Below are 16,042 nucleotides of genomic sequence, written 5' to 3'. Positions count from 1 at the left end.
TATTAAATATTACAAAGTGGTCTTGTTAATACTGTTGATGTTATGAACCTGAAGATGTGACACAAATTATTTCTGAATAATACTGCAAATGACGAGCAAAATTTACTTGTTTTAAGTTTTAATAATAACAGACAACTTTGCATTACTTATAACTCTTGTTTAAAATGTTCATGAGGCAAAAATAATTTTTAAACTCATGTAAATTTAAGGTATTTCCTGCAGTTTGTTCAATGTTATCTGACCCTTCAGCGATGAATGAAAGGCAGAATTTGTGTTTTTAGAGTTCACATCTGCCTGAGTGGCTTATATTTGGTTATTTTGTCACTTAAAAATAAAGACAATTGGGACAATGAAATTTGTTGTATAACTGTATTTGTATGAAATATTTGTACTATTGGCCCCCGGGCGCCTTCACTTTATCAAATCTGGCCCTCCTTGGAAAACGTTTGGACACCCCTGGTATATCAAATAGCTATTACATAAATAACAATTTTATCGAACCATCCGTGCCACTCCAAATCATTAAATCCATCAAAATCTTCGTCCTCTGTGTCACTTAAAAAAACACTGCTGGTGACTCCAGAAGTACATGAGCGCTGACATCGGAGTCATTGTCAACTGCGGTTCAAAAACTTCCACAGACCGATGTAACGACACTGCTCAAAAAAATTAAAGGAACACTTTGAAAACACATCAGATTTCAATGGTGAAAAAAAAAAGTTGGATATCTATACTGATATGGACAGTTTAATGTCTCAGGAACAAAAGGATGTCACATCTTTTGATGGAAATCAAAGTTTTCAGCCTACAGAGGGCTCAGTATATAGACACCCCAAAAATCAAAGTGAAAAAATGATGTGGCAGGCTCGTCCATTTTGCCTAAATTCAATATCTGCTATTCAAAACTCTTTTTAATATCTTGTGTAGCCCCCACATGCTTGTATGCATGCTTGACAACGTCGCGGCATGCTCCTAATGAGACGACGGATGGTGTCTTGTGGGATGTCCTCCCAGATCTGTCTAAGGGCATCAGTGAGCTCCTGCAAAGTCTAACGAGCAACCTGGCAGCGTCTGATGGACCGAAACATTATGTCCCAAAGGTGTTCTATCTGGTTTAGATCAGGTGATCGTAAGGGCCATTCAATTGTGTCAATTCCTTCATCCTCCAGATACTGTCTGCATACTCTTGACACATGAGGCCGAGAATGTCGTGGATCAGGAGGAACCCAGGACCTACTGCACCACCGTAGGGTCTGACCATGGGTGCAAGGATTTCATCACGATACCTAATGGCAGTCAGACTGCCGTTCTCTAGCCTGTAGAGGTCTCTTCGTCCCTCCATGGAAATGCCTCCCCAGACCATCACTGACCCACCACCGAACCGGTCATGCTGACTGATGTTGCAGGCAGCATAGCGCTTACCTTGGCTTCTCCAGACCCTTTCACGTCTATCACAGGTGCTCAGGGTAAACCTGCTCTCATCTGTGAAAAGCACAGGGCGCCAGTGGCGGACTGGCCAATTCTGGTGTTCTATGGCAAATGCCAATCGAGCTCCACGGTGCTGAGTAGTGAGCATAGGGCACACTACAGGACGTTGTGCCCTGAGGCCACCCTCGTGAAGTCTGTTTCTGACTGTTTGGGCAAAAACATTCACACCAGTAGCCTGCTGAAGGTCATTCTGTAGGGCTCGAGCAGTGCTCAACCTGTTCCTCCTTGCACAAAGCAGCGGATATCGGTCCTGCTGATGGGATGAGGACCGTCTACGGCCCTGTGCAGCTCTCCGAGAGTAACTGCCTTTCTCCTGGAATCTCCTCCATGCTCTGGAGATTGTACTGGGAGTCACATAAAATCTTGAACAGCAACAGCACACATGGATGTGTCATCCTGGAGGAGTTGGACAATCTGCGCAACTTCAGGAGGGTTAAGAAATCGCCTCATGCTTCCAGTCGTGATAATGACTCTTGCTAAAGCCAACACTTGTGGAAAAACAGTTAAAAAAGATCAAGAGGGAGGAGCTTGAAATGGTCTCCACCTGCAAAACCAGTCCTGTTTTGGGGACCATCTCGTTGTTGCCCCTCTTGTGTACGTTGTTAATTCCATTAACACCAATGCAGCTGAAAGTGATTTACAACCCCCTCTGCCACGTGCCTGACCAAAACCTTATCAGAAAAGTGTAATTGAATTCATGCCATACCCTGATAAAAAACTGTTCCTTTAATTTTTTTGATTATTGTATATATCAGGGACGTGCGGTCAGATGAGGCAACCCTGCCATCATGAAAAGGGGAAAAACAAATGCAATTGTTTTTATTATAAAGTCATTTTCCTTTTAATTTCAATAATTTTGTATCATTTTGAACCAAAATCGTGGAATTTTTATAGTTATTTTAAAACCGAAGAGGTTTCGCTCGCAGGAGCTAACTTCCTGTCTAGCCTCCTCTGAGGATTGCGTAATCACACGGCTGCCGATGTTGACAGGCTATGCAGTTAGACAGAACATCTCTGTTCAAACACTGTGGCTATATTAACAAATCTTGGTACCTTTAGACGGACTTTTCTGTTCTGTTCTAGGACTTTTATAGGGCACGACAAGCCCTCGGCCGACTCTTTAAAAAAAAAAAAAAAAACACCCCCTGGTTCTCTTCACCTCTGCACCTCAGACTGCCTTCAACCTTCAGATCCCAGCTGACGAGCAGACAACCAGCCCTTGAAAAGGATTTTAGGAGTCCACTTAGGGAATTCCTGCCGCGGCAAGTCCTTCTGGATCTCTGCTGTCGCCAGCTGGAATCCACAGGTGTATCGACAATAAATGTCAGGTCTAAATATGATCAGACATGAAATCACCCGCTAGAACAAAGAGGAGAAGACAACCAGGATAAGTTTACTCGCGAGGAGAACGATAGAAAAAGGAAGCTCAGTTACAATCTCCATCAATTCTGAGTCCCAACTCTGCGAACTCCTCTTTTTAATGTTTTGGTTGCCCTGGTTACAGAAGCGTTGCTACACTAAAGGGAGGGGAGATAGTGGCTGTAGCAACGCTGATTAGCTAAGGAATGTAGTGTGGTGTGATTTAGCATTTAATTGTCGGCCCATCACCCCCGCTCCGGACTTGCAAAGTCTGTTCCCTTCCCTTCTCCATGGTTGGCCGACTCCTCCTCGACTGTGATCAGATAACTTGAAACACGTTCAATGGCGCTTTCCTGTGAAACAATGCAACTAAACCTTTGCTAAGTTTATCTTCTTAATAAACTAACACAACACATAATAATAATGAGTAACTAGGCCTACCAAGGCTGCCCTTTGTCACCGATTCTGTTCATAATTTTTATGGACAGAATTTCTAGGCGCAGCCAAGGCGTTGAGGGGGTCCGGTTTTGGGACCTCAGCATCGCGTCACTGCTTTTTGCAGATGACGTGGTGCTGTTGGCTTCTTCAAGCCGTGATCTCCAGCTCTCACTGGAGCGGTTCGCAGCCGAGTGTGAAGCGGTCGGGATGAGGGTCAGCACCTCCAAATCCGAGTCCATGGTCCTCGGTCGGAAAAGGGTGGAATGCCCTCTCCGGATCGGGGATGAGATCCTGCCCCAAGTGGAGGAGTTCAAGTATCTTGGGGTCTTGTTCACGAGTGAGGGCAGGATGGAGCGCGAGATCGACAGGTGGATCGGTGCAGCGTCGGCAGTAATGCGGACTCTGTACCGGTCCGTCGTGGTGAAGAGAGAACTGAGCCAAATGGCGAAGCTCTCGATTTACCGGTCAATCTACGCCCCTACCCTCACCTATGGTCACGAGCTATGGGTCGTGACCGAAAGAACGAGATCCAGGATACAAGCGGCCGAAAGGAGTTTCCTCCGCAGGGGTTCCGGGCTCTCCCTTAGAGATAGGGTGAGAAGCTCGGTCATCCGGGAGAGACTCTGAGTAGAGCCGCTGCTCCTCCACGTTGAGAGGAGCCAGATGAGGTGGCTCGGGCATCTCATCAGAATGCCTTCTGGACGCCTCCCTGGGGAGGTGTTCCGGGCATGTCCCACCGGTAGGAGACCCCGGGGACGACCCAGGACACGCTGGAGAGACTATGTCTCTGGGCTGGCCTGGGAACGCCTTAGGATCCCCCGGGATGAGCTGGATGAATTGGCTGGGGAGAGGGAGGTCTGGGAGTCCCTCCTAAAGCTGCTGCCCCCGCGACCCGACCCCGGATAAGCGGAAGAAGATGGATGGATGGATGGATGGATGGATGGATGGGATGATAGTCCGACCTAAACATTTCAACACATATTAAGTAAATGTGAGGTAACTGATATACAGTTCCTTAAACAAGCATTGAGGAAATATGGGATAACTTATATCTGACTACTTCAAACTGTATATAACATTTTACAAAGAAAAACAGTTCCTATCGACAACAATCTATGAATCAAAGCTACATTTACCTAAAATGAATGAAGTCTCTTTGAACTAAACAAAGGACATCTCGCCTATGCAAAGAAGCTTTGCTCATTGTTAGTGAAGACCTCTTACAAAAACAAACACAAAAGTAACATAAGGACAGGAAGGATACATAACGCTGACGGGGATCAAAAGACATTGAACTGAATAGGAAGTACTTAGTTCAAAGGAGAATCGTAAACTCGTAAAAGATGAGGCCTCCAGGTCTGGCAGGCCAAGGCTTTCCCGAGATTATTCCAACAGTCATCAGAAAAGGAAGAGCAACTCCAGAGTTAAAATGTCTGATTCGGACAACGGGACTTAGGAGCATGTCTTTTCAAACGGAGTGGTACGCACGATCGAAAACAAGTTTTTGACTCCATGTGCTTTATTGAGTGTTATGTGTGGACTGCTGATATGAGATTTTAATTAAAATAGTTCAAATTAAATAATGAATAAGCTACTCTAGAGCAGCGTTTCCCAACCTTTTTGTGACACGGTTAGGTGTTGGACAAATTTTAATGGGGGAATGACATCAGTGCCTCCCCAGTCATGAACCTCACCACACGTCACTGCTATATATAAACTATATATCAAATAACTGTAACATAAATAACAATTTTATCGAACCATCCGTGTCACTCCAAATCATTAAATCCATTGAAGTCTTTGTCCTCCATGTCACTTATAAACAACGCCCCTTCTGACTTTGTAAGTACATGTGGCGCTGAGGTCAGACTCATTGTCAGTTGCGGCTCCAATTATTCCACAGGTTTAGAGCGCCCTCGTGTGGTTTAAAGTGAAAATAACATGTGAAGTGATCAACTATACCAGGGGTGGCCGACCAGTCAGAGACTAAGAGCCACATTTTTTACTGTGTTACCGCAAAGAGCCACATCATACACATGAGCACACATTAACTAGCGGGGTGGAGAAGGGTGGCAGGAGTGATTTGTGACTGAAGAATATCTGCAAGAGTGAAGGGGAAAGTCTACAAGGAAGTCGTGCAACCACGTATGTTGGATGGACAGGATTATAATGAACATATCAGAGGGCCAGCCCACGTGGGATGGTTTGGAGACAAAGTCAGAGAGGCGAGATTGAGATGGTTTGGACATGTGCTGATGAGAGACGTGGGGTGAATAGGGAGAATGATGCTGAGGATGGATCCACCAGGCAAGAGGAGAAGGAGGCCAAAGCGGATGTTTTTGGAAGTGGTGCAAGAGGAGATGCAGGTGATTGGTGTGACAGAGGAAGATACACAGGACAGAGTGATATGGACATGATTGATTTGCTGTAGCGACCCCTAGCTGAAAGATTTTAAGTGTTTTGGGAGTCTACAAAGGTGCTGCTAAACAAGATGGATTATTGTTATGACCCCATTGTGTTCGTAATTGAGTACTTTGTCTCTCGCTCTCTCTCTCCCTCCCCCCCTCCCTAGGATTCTTCATGTGCGCAATGGTAATTGTAAGTTCCATCTGGGGGAAGAGACCTTCAAGCTTGCTCAGTCGCATATGGAAAAATTAGCCAAACATGGCCATGAGGCCAACAAGGCAGCATTGTATGGAGAGTTTTGTGGTTTGCTTTTTGCTAAAAGCCATTATGATGAGGTATAGTTTATCTACACTTTCTGAGAACAATTATCCAATTGTATTGTCTAATACTGCTGAGAAATGTGTACCCCATTCCTAACTAACTTTGTCCCAGGCATACAGATGGTGTGTCGAGGCCATGAAGGAAATTATTCCAGGGCTGCCAGTTAAAGTAGTCATCGATGTCCTTCGCCAGGCTTCCAAGGTTATAATGTTCTTCATATTAGTATTTGCATTTAACAATTTGGGTGAAATGTATGCATGAAATCCAATGAATCTACTGTACATACTATAACAGACAAATATCCCTTGAGCTATGTACCATTTTTCCAGTGTCTTAAATCTATTCATCTGCTTCAGGCCTGTGTGGTGAAGAGAGAATTCAGAAAGGCAGAGAAACTCATTAAACATGGAATATTTCTAGCAAGGTATTATGTAACTTTAAGTGTTTCATTATTGATTTCAATTATCACAATGACATCTGACCACTATTTTCTCTTACAGAGAACACTTTGGGCATAAGCATCCTAAATATTCGGACACATTGCTGGATTATGGCTTTTATTTACTAAACGTAGACAACATATGCCAGTCGGTTACTATTTACCAGGTAAGTAAGTAAACCCAACTACTATAAACCAAAAGACATGACTTATGATGGTTTCACGGCTGTCATCTTTATTTTCATGGTAGTCAACACGATTTTAATCTGTGCATACCGTCTCTCCAGATTGACACATTTTACCGCAACAAAAGCATATTTCACCCCTCTGTAATCATGTATTATGTTTTCTCGATTTGCTACGTATTATCTGAATAGTAATTTGATAGAGAGGAGTTTCTTGTGGTCAGACATGTATTTTGCGTAACAAAAAGTTCTCAGTCTCAGCTGTCAACACTTACCACCACTTTTTGATGAGACCAAGCCCTCAAGCATGTCACATGACCTCCCCAAAACAAAAAATAACAGCAGAATGTGCTGAATTTTCACTGATGTGTACCAAGTGTTCCCAAGGTGAGAGCAATGTGAAATGGCTATGTGCCACCGCTTCATACGTGATTGGCTCTTGCATGATCACACATGATCCCATAAAATTGAATAGCAAAACGTCCCTGATATCGACCAATGCTTACTGAGTGTGAGAGAGCATTGCAAAATAACAATTTGACGTGAAGGGGGTGGGGGGGGGGGTAACTCGCGAGCCCATCATGATTCCTGGTGACCAGTGAAATTTATGTTTTTGTGATACCAAAGAAAGGGTGTATTACAGAACACTTTACTGAAGTTGGTTCAACTCAACTTTAATTATAGTTACCGTATTTTTCTGACTCAAGGTCGCTCTAGAATATAGGTCGCATTAGCCATAAAATGCACAATAACGTGAAAAAAACCCCATAGAAATCGCTCCGGAGTATAAGTCGCGTTTTGAGGGAAATGTATTCGACAAAATCCAACATCAAGAACAGACATGAACAAGCAACAACAGGCAAAACAATAGGTATGCTAACGTGACATAAACACAAACGAAGAGCTGAGAACGGGCCTGACGTAACATTCAGAGTTATTTAAATAACTATTACATAAATAACACGTTTATAAAACCATCTGTGTCAGTTCATTAAATCCATCAATCGTCCATTATGTTAACAATGCTGGCCGAGTGTGCGCCGCGCGTGCGCCCTGACGTCAGCCTCGTCGTTATTCCACAGATCTAGTATATAACTATATTGTAGCGTTAACAAAGTACAAGGAAAGATGTGGGTTTGGTAAACGGCTCTTTATTTAACAAAACGAGTTCAACGAGCCAACAACTACTGAACTGTAACAATAAAAACATATACAAGTTGCTACACAAAATATATCAAATAACTATAACAAATAGTTCACCGCCACACGACCCCAAGCACCGGCGTCGACTTCCAGGCGTGTGGCGGCGTGGACTTCCATCCCCGGAGGTGACACTTCCAGCCACAGAGTTGGAAGAGAGCTCCATAGAATAGGACCGGGCGTGCGTAAAAGCCATGTCCAAGCCCCATCCAGCGTCCCCGGACAGCCACCAGGCCGAGTGCTGGCCCCCGACTTCCATCCACGGAGGTGAAAGAGAGCTCCGTAGAGTAGGACCGGGCATGCGTAAAAGCCATAATAGTTTTTCAAACCTTCTGTGTCACTCCAAATAATTAAATCCCTCAAACTCTTCATCCTCCGTGTCACTTACAAACAAAGCCGCTAATGATGCCGGTAGTGCGTGGGGCCCTTTGTCATCTTCGTCATCCTGTGATCGAATCTTTGTCCTTTATGTAAACATCCGCTGCACCGCTGACGTCACTTGAAATTCAAATTACAGTAACCCCTTGTTACATCGCGGTTCATCTTTCACGATTTCACTCATTGTTTTTTAATTGTGAAAATTTGTGAAAAATTCACATAAGTCGCTCCTGACTATAAGTCGCCCCCCCCCCCCACCCAAACTATGAAAAAAAACTTGATTTATAGTCCGAAAATTACGGTGGATATCGTTTAAGCCAGGCATGTCCAAAGTCCGGCCCGCCCACGTCTAAATTTAAACTGGCCTGAAGCATTGTGTCCTAAAATCAATAATAAGTGGTTCCGCTGGCAGTGTCGTAAGGACCTGCTAGCCACAGAAATGAAACACGTCCTAACGGAAACGCGCACGAGCCAGCGCTCATGATCAGTTGCGAGCGTGTCTCCTCCATCCCTTCCCAGTTCATGTGCACACAAGTGTTCGTTTGCAAGATAATCAGTGACACAGACACTTCCTCATTCAAATGTCCACACACCAAGGACTAAGGCGACGTTAAAATCAGAGAAGCTGTAAGTGACACTGTACAGGGAAAGGCAAAAAAATACCCCAGCAAAAATACCCTCGCAAAAAGACTATGGATTATTATTTTGTGATTGTGAAGTAATTTATGGCGGATGAACTTGAAATCAAAGTCTTTTTTGTATTTACCGTAAATTTTGGACTATAAGCCGTTACTTATTTCTCAAATTTTGAACCCTGCGGCTTATAGTCCGGTGCGGCTTATATAGATTTTTTTTCCGTGATTTTTCTCATGACTAATACACTTATACACTCATAAAAAGGCTGTGGACCGGTGTTGTGCGGTTATGTTAATAAAAGTTATGCGTTCCTAAATAATCATCTCTTTCCTTACAATCATCTTTGTGTATATTCTCTTACAAATGGGAATTAAACATTAAAAACCTGACACGATTACGCGGCGACTTTACATGCATATTCCAATCGGACACTGAGGAAGAAGATTTTGCTCGTTTCAGGAGGAAGACAAAGATGGTTCTCAGTGACTTTGTTGACTGGTATGTTTTTTTTTTTTACCCGCCTAGTTAGTGCTGTTACTTCCGTGTTTACAAAATGTTGATGTTCTTATAACTTTAGCCCAGCTAGTGCTATTACTTCCGTGTTTACAACGAAATGTTAATGTGATTAAAACTTTAAAAAGGCTTTCTGTGTTCTGTCTTCTTTGTAAATAACTGTGCGCACGAGCGGCTTATTGTCTGGTGCGTCTTATATAAGTTTAAAAGAAAACAAAAATTACACATTTTAGCTGGTGCGGCTTATACTAGTCTGGTGCATATTATAGCCCGAAATGTACGGTAATCAGGGATGAGAATTTTCTGCGGATCCGGGGATATCCGTGTGTTTTTCCGTCGAGTGTCATTTTCGTGAATCATGTAAATCCATTGACATTTAAATCACCCCCCCCCTCCCCCTGCTGCCTTCACTGCCTTGCTAGACAATCGGAAACTTCTGAAATCCAACAACGTAGACGTTGCTACTCTAAAAGTCCCCCCCCCCCAATGATCATCATCACACACACATCTTGGGTGTGGTGAAATTTGTCCTCTGCATTTAACCCATCCCATGTGATTTTGATCCATCCTCTGAGGGAGAGGGGAGCAGTGAGCAGCAGCAATGCCGCGCTCGGGAACCATTTGGTGATCTCACCCCCCAATTCCAACCCTTAATGCTGAGTGCCAAGCAGGGAGGCAATTGATCCCATTTTTATAGTCTTTGGTATGACCCGGCCAGGGTTTGAACCCACAACCTTTCAGTCTCAGGGCAGACACTCTACTACTAGGCCACTGAGCTAAACTATATATCAAATAGCTATAACATAAATAACAAGTTTATCGAACTATCTGTGTCACTCCATAAAATCTCCTGACTCCGGAAGTCAGTGAATGGAACTCATTGTCAGTGAGGCTCCAATTATTCCACAGCCATAGTGCGCCCTCATGCGGTTTAAAATAAAAATAATGTGAAGTGATCAAATATACCACTAAGTTAGTAATGTGTTAATGATCAAGTAAAAATTTGTGAATAATTACACGTATACATCGCTCCTGAGTATAAGTCGCCCCCCCCACCCAAACTATGAATCCCACACACATGGTGAGCTCTTGTTTTGTGAAATAAAGAGCCGGTTACCAAACCCACGTCTTGCCTGGTACTTAGGGTAACGCTACAATATAGTTATATACGTAGATCAGTGGAATAATTGGAGCTGCAACTGATGACGACGCTGACGTCAGCGGCGCACGTAGGTCCGCAGTCAACAGCTGTTTTTTTTTTTTGACACAGAGGATGAATATTCCGATGGATTTAAAAATTTGTAGTGACACGGTTGGTTCGTTAAAATTGTTGTTTGTATTACATTTATTTGATAATATAGTCTGTCAGCGGCGCACATAGTTCCGGCGTCAACAGCTGTTTGTTTTTTTTAAGTGACACAAGACGAAGATTCCGATTGATTTAATGATTTGGAGTGACACGGATGCTTCGATAAAATTGTGGTTTGGATTACATTTATTTGATATATCTAGTCTGACGTCAGCGGCACACCTCGTTCCGGAGTCAACAGCTGTGTTTTTTTTTTTTTTTTTAAAGTGACACAAGATTCCGATGTATTTATTGATTTGAAGTGACATGGATGGTTTGATCAAATTGTTTACATTATTGTTATTTGATATATAGTTTATATCTTGTTATATGAGCCTGTGGAATAATTTGAACTGCAACTGACGACAAGTCCGACGTCAGCGGCGCGCTGCACACGCCGTGGTATTTACTGAAATGACGACGAATTCGATCGATGGCTTTAATGATTTGGCACAGATGGTTTGATAAACATGTTATTTATGTTATAGTTATTTGAATAACTGTTCATGTTCCGCCGGGCCCGTTCTCAGCTTCCCGTTTGTTTTTATGTCACATTAGCATACCGTATCGTTTAGACTTAAACTCCAGTGTGACTTACTGTTTTTTTCTTCTTTATTATGCATTTTATGGCTGATGCGACTTGTACTCCTGAGCAACTTTTAGTCCGAAAAATACGGTATTTACCAATCGTGGCGGAGGTACGTATTCCTCTACGTGTCACGTCCAGTCCTCTGATTGGTCTACCGCCTCGAACTACGTAAAACGTAGTGTCCTCTGATTGCTTCATCGGGTGCCTGTATATTACGTCTCTGTGTAGCAGAAGCCACACAAAACTACTTTACAGATTTGTACAAACAATAGTATTTATTTACCAATGGCGGTGAAGGTATGTACTCCTCTAGGTGTTCCATCTAGTCCTCTGATTGTTTTTTTTTTATCCCGATCTGCGTACGTAAAACATATGTCCTCTGTTTGGTTCATCGGGTCTTCATATTATGCCTGTATATTACGGAAGCCACACAAAACAACTTTACAGATTTTTTAAATTGGTCCACACAAAAGGTGCATCTTATGAAAAGGCGCACCTTTGTTTTTTGAGAATATTAAAGGGTTTTATGTGCGCCCAATGATCGTGAAAATAGGGTAATATCTTAATTTATTTTGCTTCACAAAAGAGAATGGAAATAGTCAAATCAATCGTAATTTTACACAAAACTCCAAAAATGGGCCGGACAAATGTATAGGCACCCTCAGCCTAATACTTGGTAGCCCAACCTTTCGATAAAATTACTGTGAACCGGTAACCATCAGTAAGTTTCTTACAGTGCTCTGCTGGAATTTTAGACCATTCATCTTTGGCAAAGTGCTTCAGGTCGCTGAGATTTGATGGGTGCCATCTCCAAACTTCCATTTTGAGATCTCTCCAGGTGCTCTATGAGATTCAGGTCTGGACTCATTGCTGGCAACTTTAGAAGGTGCTTTCTCTCAAACCGTTTTCTAGTGCTTTTTGAAGTGTGTTTTGGGTCATTGTCTTGCTGATAGACCCATGACCTCTTAGGGAGACCCAGTTTCTCCCACTGGGCTCTACATTACGCTGCAAGATTTGATGGTAGTCTTCAGACTTCATAATGCCATGCACACAGTCAAGCAGTCCAGTGCCAGAGGCTGCAAAGCAACCCCAAAACATAAGGGAACCACCGCCATATTTGACAGTAGAGACTCTGTGTTGATGCCTTTTCCCAAAAAGTTCTATTTTTGTCTCATCTGACCAGAGAACATTCTTCCAAAACGCTTGTTCCTTTTTCAGGTAAGTTTTGGCAAACTCCAGCCGTTTTTTTTTAATGTCTTTTGGTCAGAAATGGGGTCTTCCTGTGTTTCCTACCATTGAGTCTGTTTTCATTCAGACACCGACAAATAGTACGGGTTGTCATTATTGTACCCTTGGACTGCAGGATAGCTTGAACTTGTTTGGATGTCAATCGCGGTTCTTTATCGACCATCCGCACAATCTTTCGTTGAAATCTCTCGTCAATGTTTCTTTTTCGGCCACATCTAGGGAGGTTAGCCACAGTGCCATGGGCTTCAAACTTCTTGATGACACTGCACACAGTAGACACAGAAACATCCAGGTCTTTGGAAATGGACTTGTAGCCTTGAGAGTAGCCATGCTTACTCACAATTTTGCTTCTCAAGTCCTCAGACAGTTCTTTGTTCTTCTTTTTTTTCTCCATGCCCATTGTGGTACACACAAGGACACAGGACAGATGTTGTCATTTTTAATCCATTTTAACTGGCTGCAAGTCTGATTTAGTGATTGCCACCACCTGTTATGTGCCACAGGTAAGTAACAGATACTGTTAAGTACACAAATTGGAGAAGCATCACATGATTTTTCAAAGGGCGCCAATACTTTTGTCTACCCCCTTTTTTATGTTTGGTCTGAAATTATATCCAATTTGGCTTTTTTGAACATTCTTTTTGTAGTTTTACATTAAAGGCAAACAAAATGAACATTTTAATATCAAAGCATTTGTAATTGCAATCATTTTCTGACAGAATTGATGGGGTACCAATATTTTTGGCCAGAACTGTATATTAGTGACGTGCGGTGAGGTTCATCACTGGTTCTGGTTCATGACGTCATCCCCCCCTCCCCCGTTAAAATTTGTCCGACACCTAACCGTGTCACAAAAGAAGGTTGGGGAACGCTGCTCTAGAGTAGCTTATTCATTAATTTGAACTATTTTAATTAAAATCCCATATCAGCAGTCTTCACACATAAAAACATTCAATGAAGCACATAGAATCAAAAGCTTGTTTTCGATCGTGCGTACCACTCCGTTTGAAAAGACATGCTCCGAAGTCCCGTTGTCCAAAACAAACCTTTTAACTCCAGAGTTGGTCTTCCTTTACTGATGACCTCCTGCTTAGACTGAAAATCCATAGTTGAAAATTGTTTGAGTTTGGATATGTAATCCTCCATTGTAAAACGAAATGTAAAAACGGAACAAAAAAAAGAATGTAAAATGAAATAAATGGAAGACTGCTCCTCAGTTGTTCACTGTAAATTTGAACTGGAGATCACTTATTCTACAAGTGGGCACGTGAAGCATCCCGGGATCACTAGCCTTGCCATAAGGCTAGAGAAGTTTTTTTCGTTTCGTGTTTTTCAGTTTCCTTCGTTGGGTCTCTTTTCAAAGCCATTTTCTTCATCTAAAGATTCAAGATTCAAGAAGAATTTATTCGCCATGTTTGAGCGTGCCAAACAAGGAATTTGACTTCGTTACATCACAGTCTCTGTTCAACATTTAGGTGACTAACAACACTCAGGACATGTGAAAATGACAATATTCTCAGCCATCCCCTGATCTTAAACTCCCTTGAGGGCAAGGAAAAACTCAAATCTCCGACTAGGGGAAGTGAGAAACCTTGAGAAGAGACCACAGATGGGAGGGTCCCTCTTCCAGGATGACCAGGCTGCAATGGATGCAAAGAAGACACACAGTACAAACGGTGTAGACAATCCAAAAAGGTGTGGAGAGCAGGATGTTATTGCACAGCAATGGGTCTGAGACTCTAAGAGTGGTGTGAGTTCATCAGAGCAACAGCCTGGGGGAAGAAGCTGTCTCTGTGTCTGCTGGTTTTGGCGTACAGAGCTCTTTAACGCCGTCCGGAGGGGAGTAGTTCAAACAGACTGTAACCTGGTTGGGAAGGGTCTGTAGAGATGTTGCTTGCACGTTTCCTGCTCCTGGACAGGTACAAGTCTTGGATAGATGGGAGGTTGATTCCAATGATCTTTTCTGCAGTCCTGATTGTCCGTTGCAGTCTGTGCTTGTCTTGTTTGGAGGCAGGGGTGTCAAACTCATTTTTTTCGCCGGCTGCATTGTAGTCATAGTTTCTTTCGAATGGCCATTATGACTGTCAACCCAATGAGCAAATATTAAAAAAAAGATATTTTTAAAAGTGAAGACAATTTGCAATTCTAGTAATGACACACGAATTTGATGCACAATTTGTCTTCGCTGGCCACATAAAATGTTGTGGCGGGCTGTATTTGGCCCCCAGGCCTTGAGTTTGACACTGTGATCTAAAGAAACACGACATTACAGACAGATGACAAAAACCACTAGATATATTTGTCAACTTAACTACGGAAATTAGTTAATACAGCCACAGTGTTTCAACACTTAAACAGTGACATAGAGACAGACAGCAGTTCAGTCTAACTGCATAGCCTGTCAACACAGGCAGCCGTGTGATTGAACAATCCTCAGAGGAGGCAAGGCAGGAAGTTGCCTTCTCTGAGCGACTCGTCTTCGGTTTTAACATGAGTATAAAAATTCAGCAATTTTGGTTCATAATGATACAAAACTACTGGAATTAAAAGAAAAATGACTTTATAATAAAAACAATTGAATTATTCCCCCCCTTTTCATGATGGCAGGGGAGGCACGGCCCTTGCCTCCTCTGACTGCACGTCCCTGCTGTATATGTAATTTCTGGACTATAAGCCTCACCTGATTATAAGCCTCACCAGCAAAAATTAGGAGAGGATCTTGTTTTTTTCATACATAAGCCGCACCGTACTAAAAGCCGCATGTGCCTGCGAGTTTTTAACAAAGAAAGACAGTACACAGAAAGAGTTTTCAAAGTTTTAATAACATGACTTCACTTTTCTTTCCAAACAACGCCTGTGATGCGGCAGTAACACAGCAGCAACACAGAAGTAACACAGCACTAATAGGGCTGGATAAAAAAGACATACTGGTAAAAGTCACTGATACGGGGCGGTAACACAGCAGCATTACAGTAGCACAGCACTAACAGGGCTGGTTAAAAAAACATACCAGTAAAAGTCACTGAGAGCTGTCTTCATCCTCCTCCTGTGCACTGAAACCATCGAAGTCCTCCTCAGTGTCGGATTTGAACAGCGTCAGATATACTTCGACACACACTTTCTCAGTCTATTTCGTTGTAGGTTTTATGCATTTCTTCTAACATTTTCCTTGATGAGGGTTTGTTCATGCTAATTTTATTCAAGCACAAAGCGCTAAATTACATTCAACTGCTACATATAGCTCCAGAGTAGACGTGACCGGGAAATAAATAAAGAAAAGGGTAACGCAACAAAATGTCATCAATAGCCTAGTGCCCCCTAGTGACCGAAAGAAACCTCTGAAGTGCGTGCATGAGCAGCCCTAGTTCCTACGTTAAGAGCCAAATCGACTGACTGCCTTTAACTTAAAAGCGGCATCATATGCATTTCTTATGTCCCACGTAAAGAGGGTTTGTGTATAAAGGCTTCCTTTCTTTAGTAATGTCCGTCTTGAT

The 16,042-nt window shown here is 42.7% G+C and overlaps 1 protein-coding gene across 1 annotated transcript in view; it reads left to right on the top strand.

Moving 5' to 3' along the window:
* Positions 1-16,042, top strand: part of appbp2 (amyloid beta precursor protein (cytoplasmic tail) binding protein 2) — a 134,090-nt gene that overhangs the window by 37,949 nt on the left and 80,099 nt on the right. Inside the window, 4 exon segments of the mRNA XM_085916750.1 lie at positions 5,858-6,026; positions 6,124-6,213; positions 6,369-6,436; positions 6,513-6,618. Of these exon segments, the coding sequence (XP_085772876.1) occupies positions 5,858-6,026; positions 6,124-6,213; positions 6,369-6,436; positions 6,513-6,618 (433 nt within the window).

The sequence above is a fragment of the Syngnathus leptorhynchus genome, chromosome 7, assembly GCF_054491065.1.
Source record: "Syngnathus leptorhynchus isolate UIUO chromosome 7, UIUO_Slep, whole genome shotgun sequence".
Lineage (NCBI taxonomy): Eukaryota > Metazoa > Chordata > Actinopteri > Syngnathiformes > Syngnathidae > Syngnathus > Syngnathus leptorhynchus.
The sequence above is the reverse complement of the archived record's forward strand: the minus strand, read 5'-3'. Positions and strand labels throughout refer to the sequence as shown.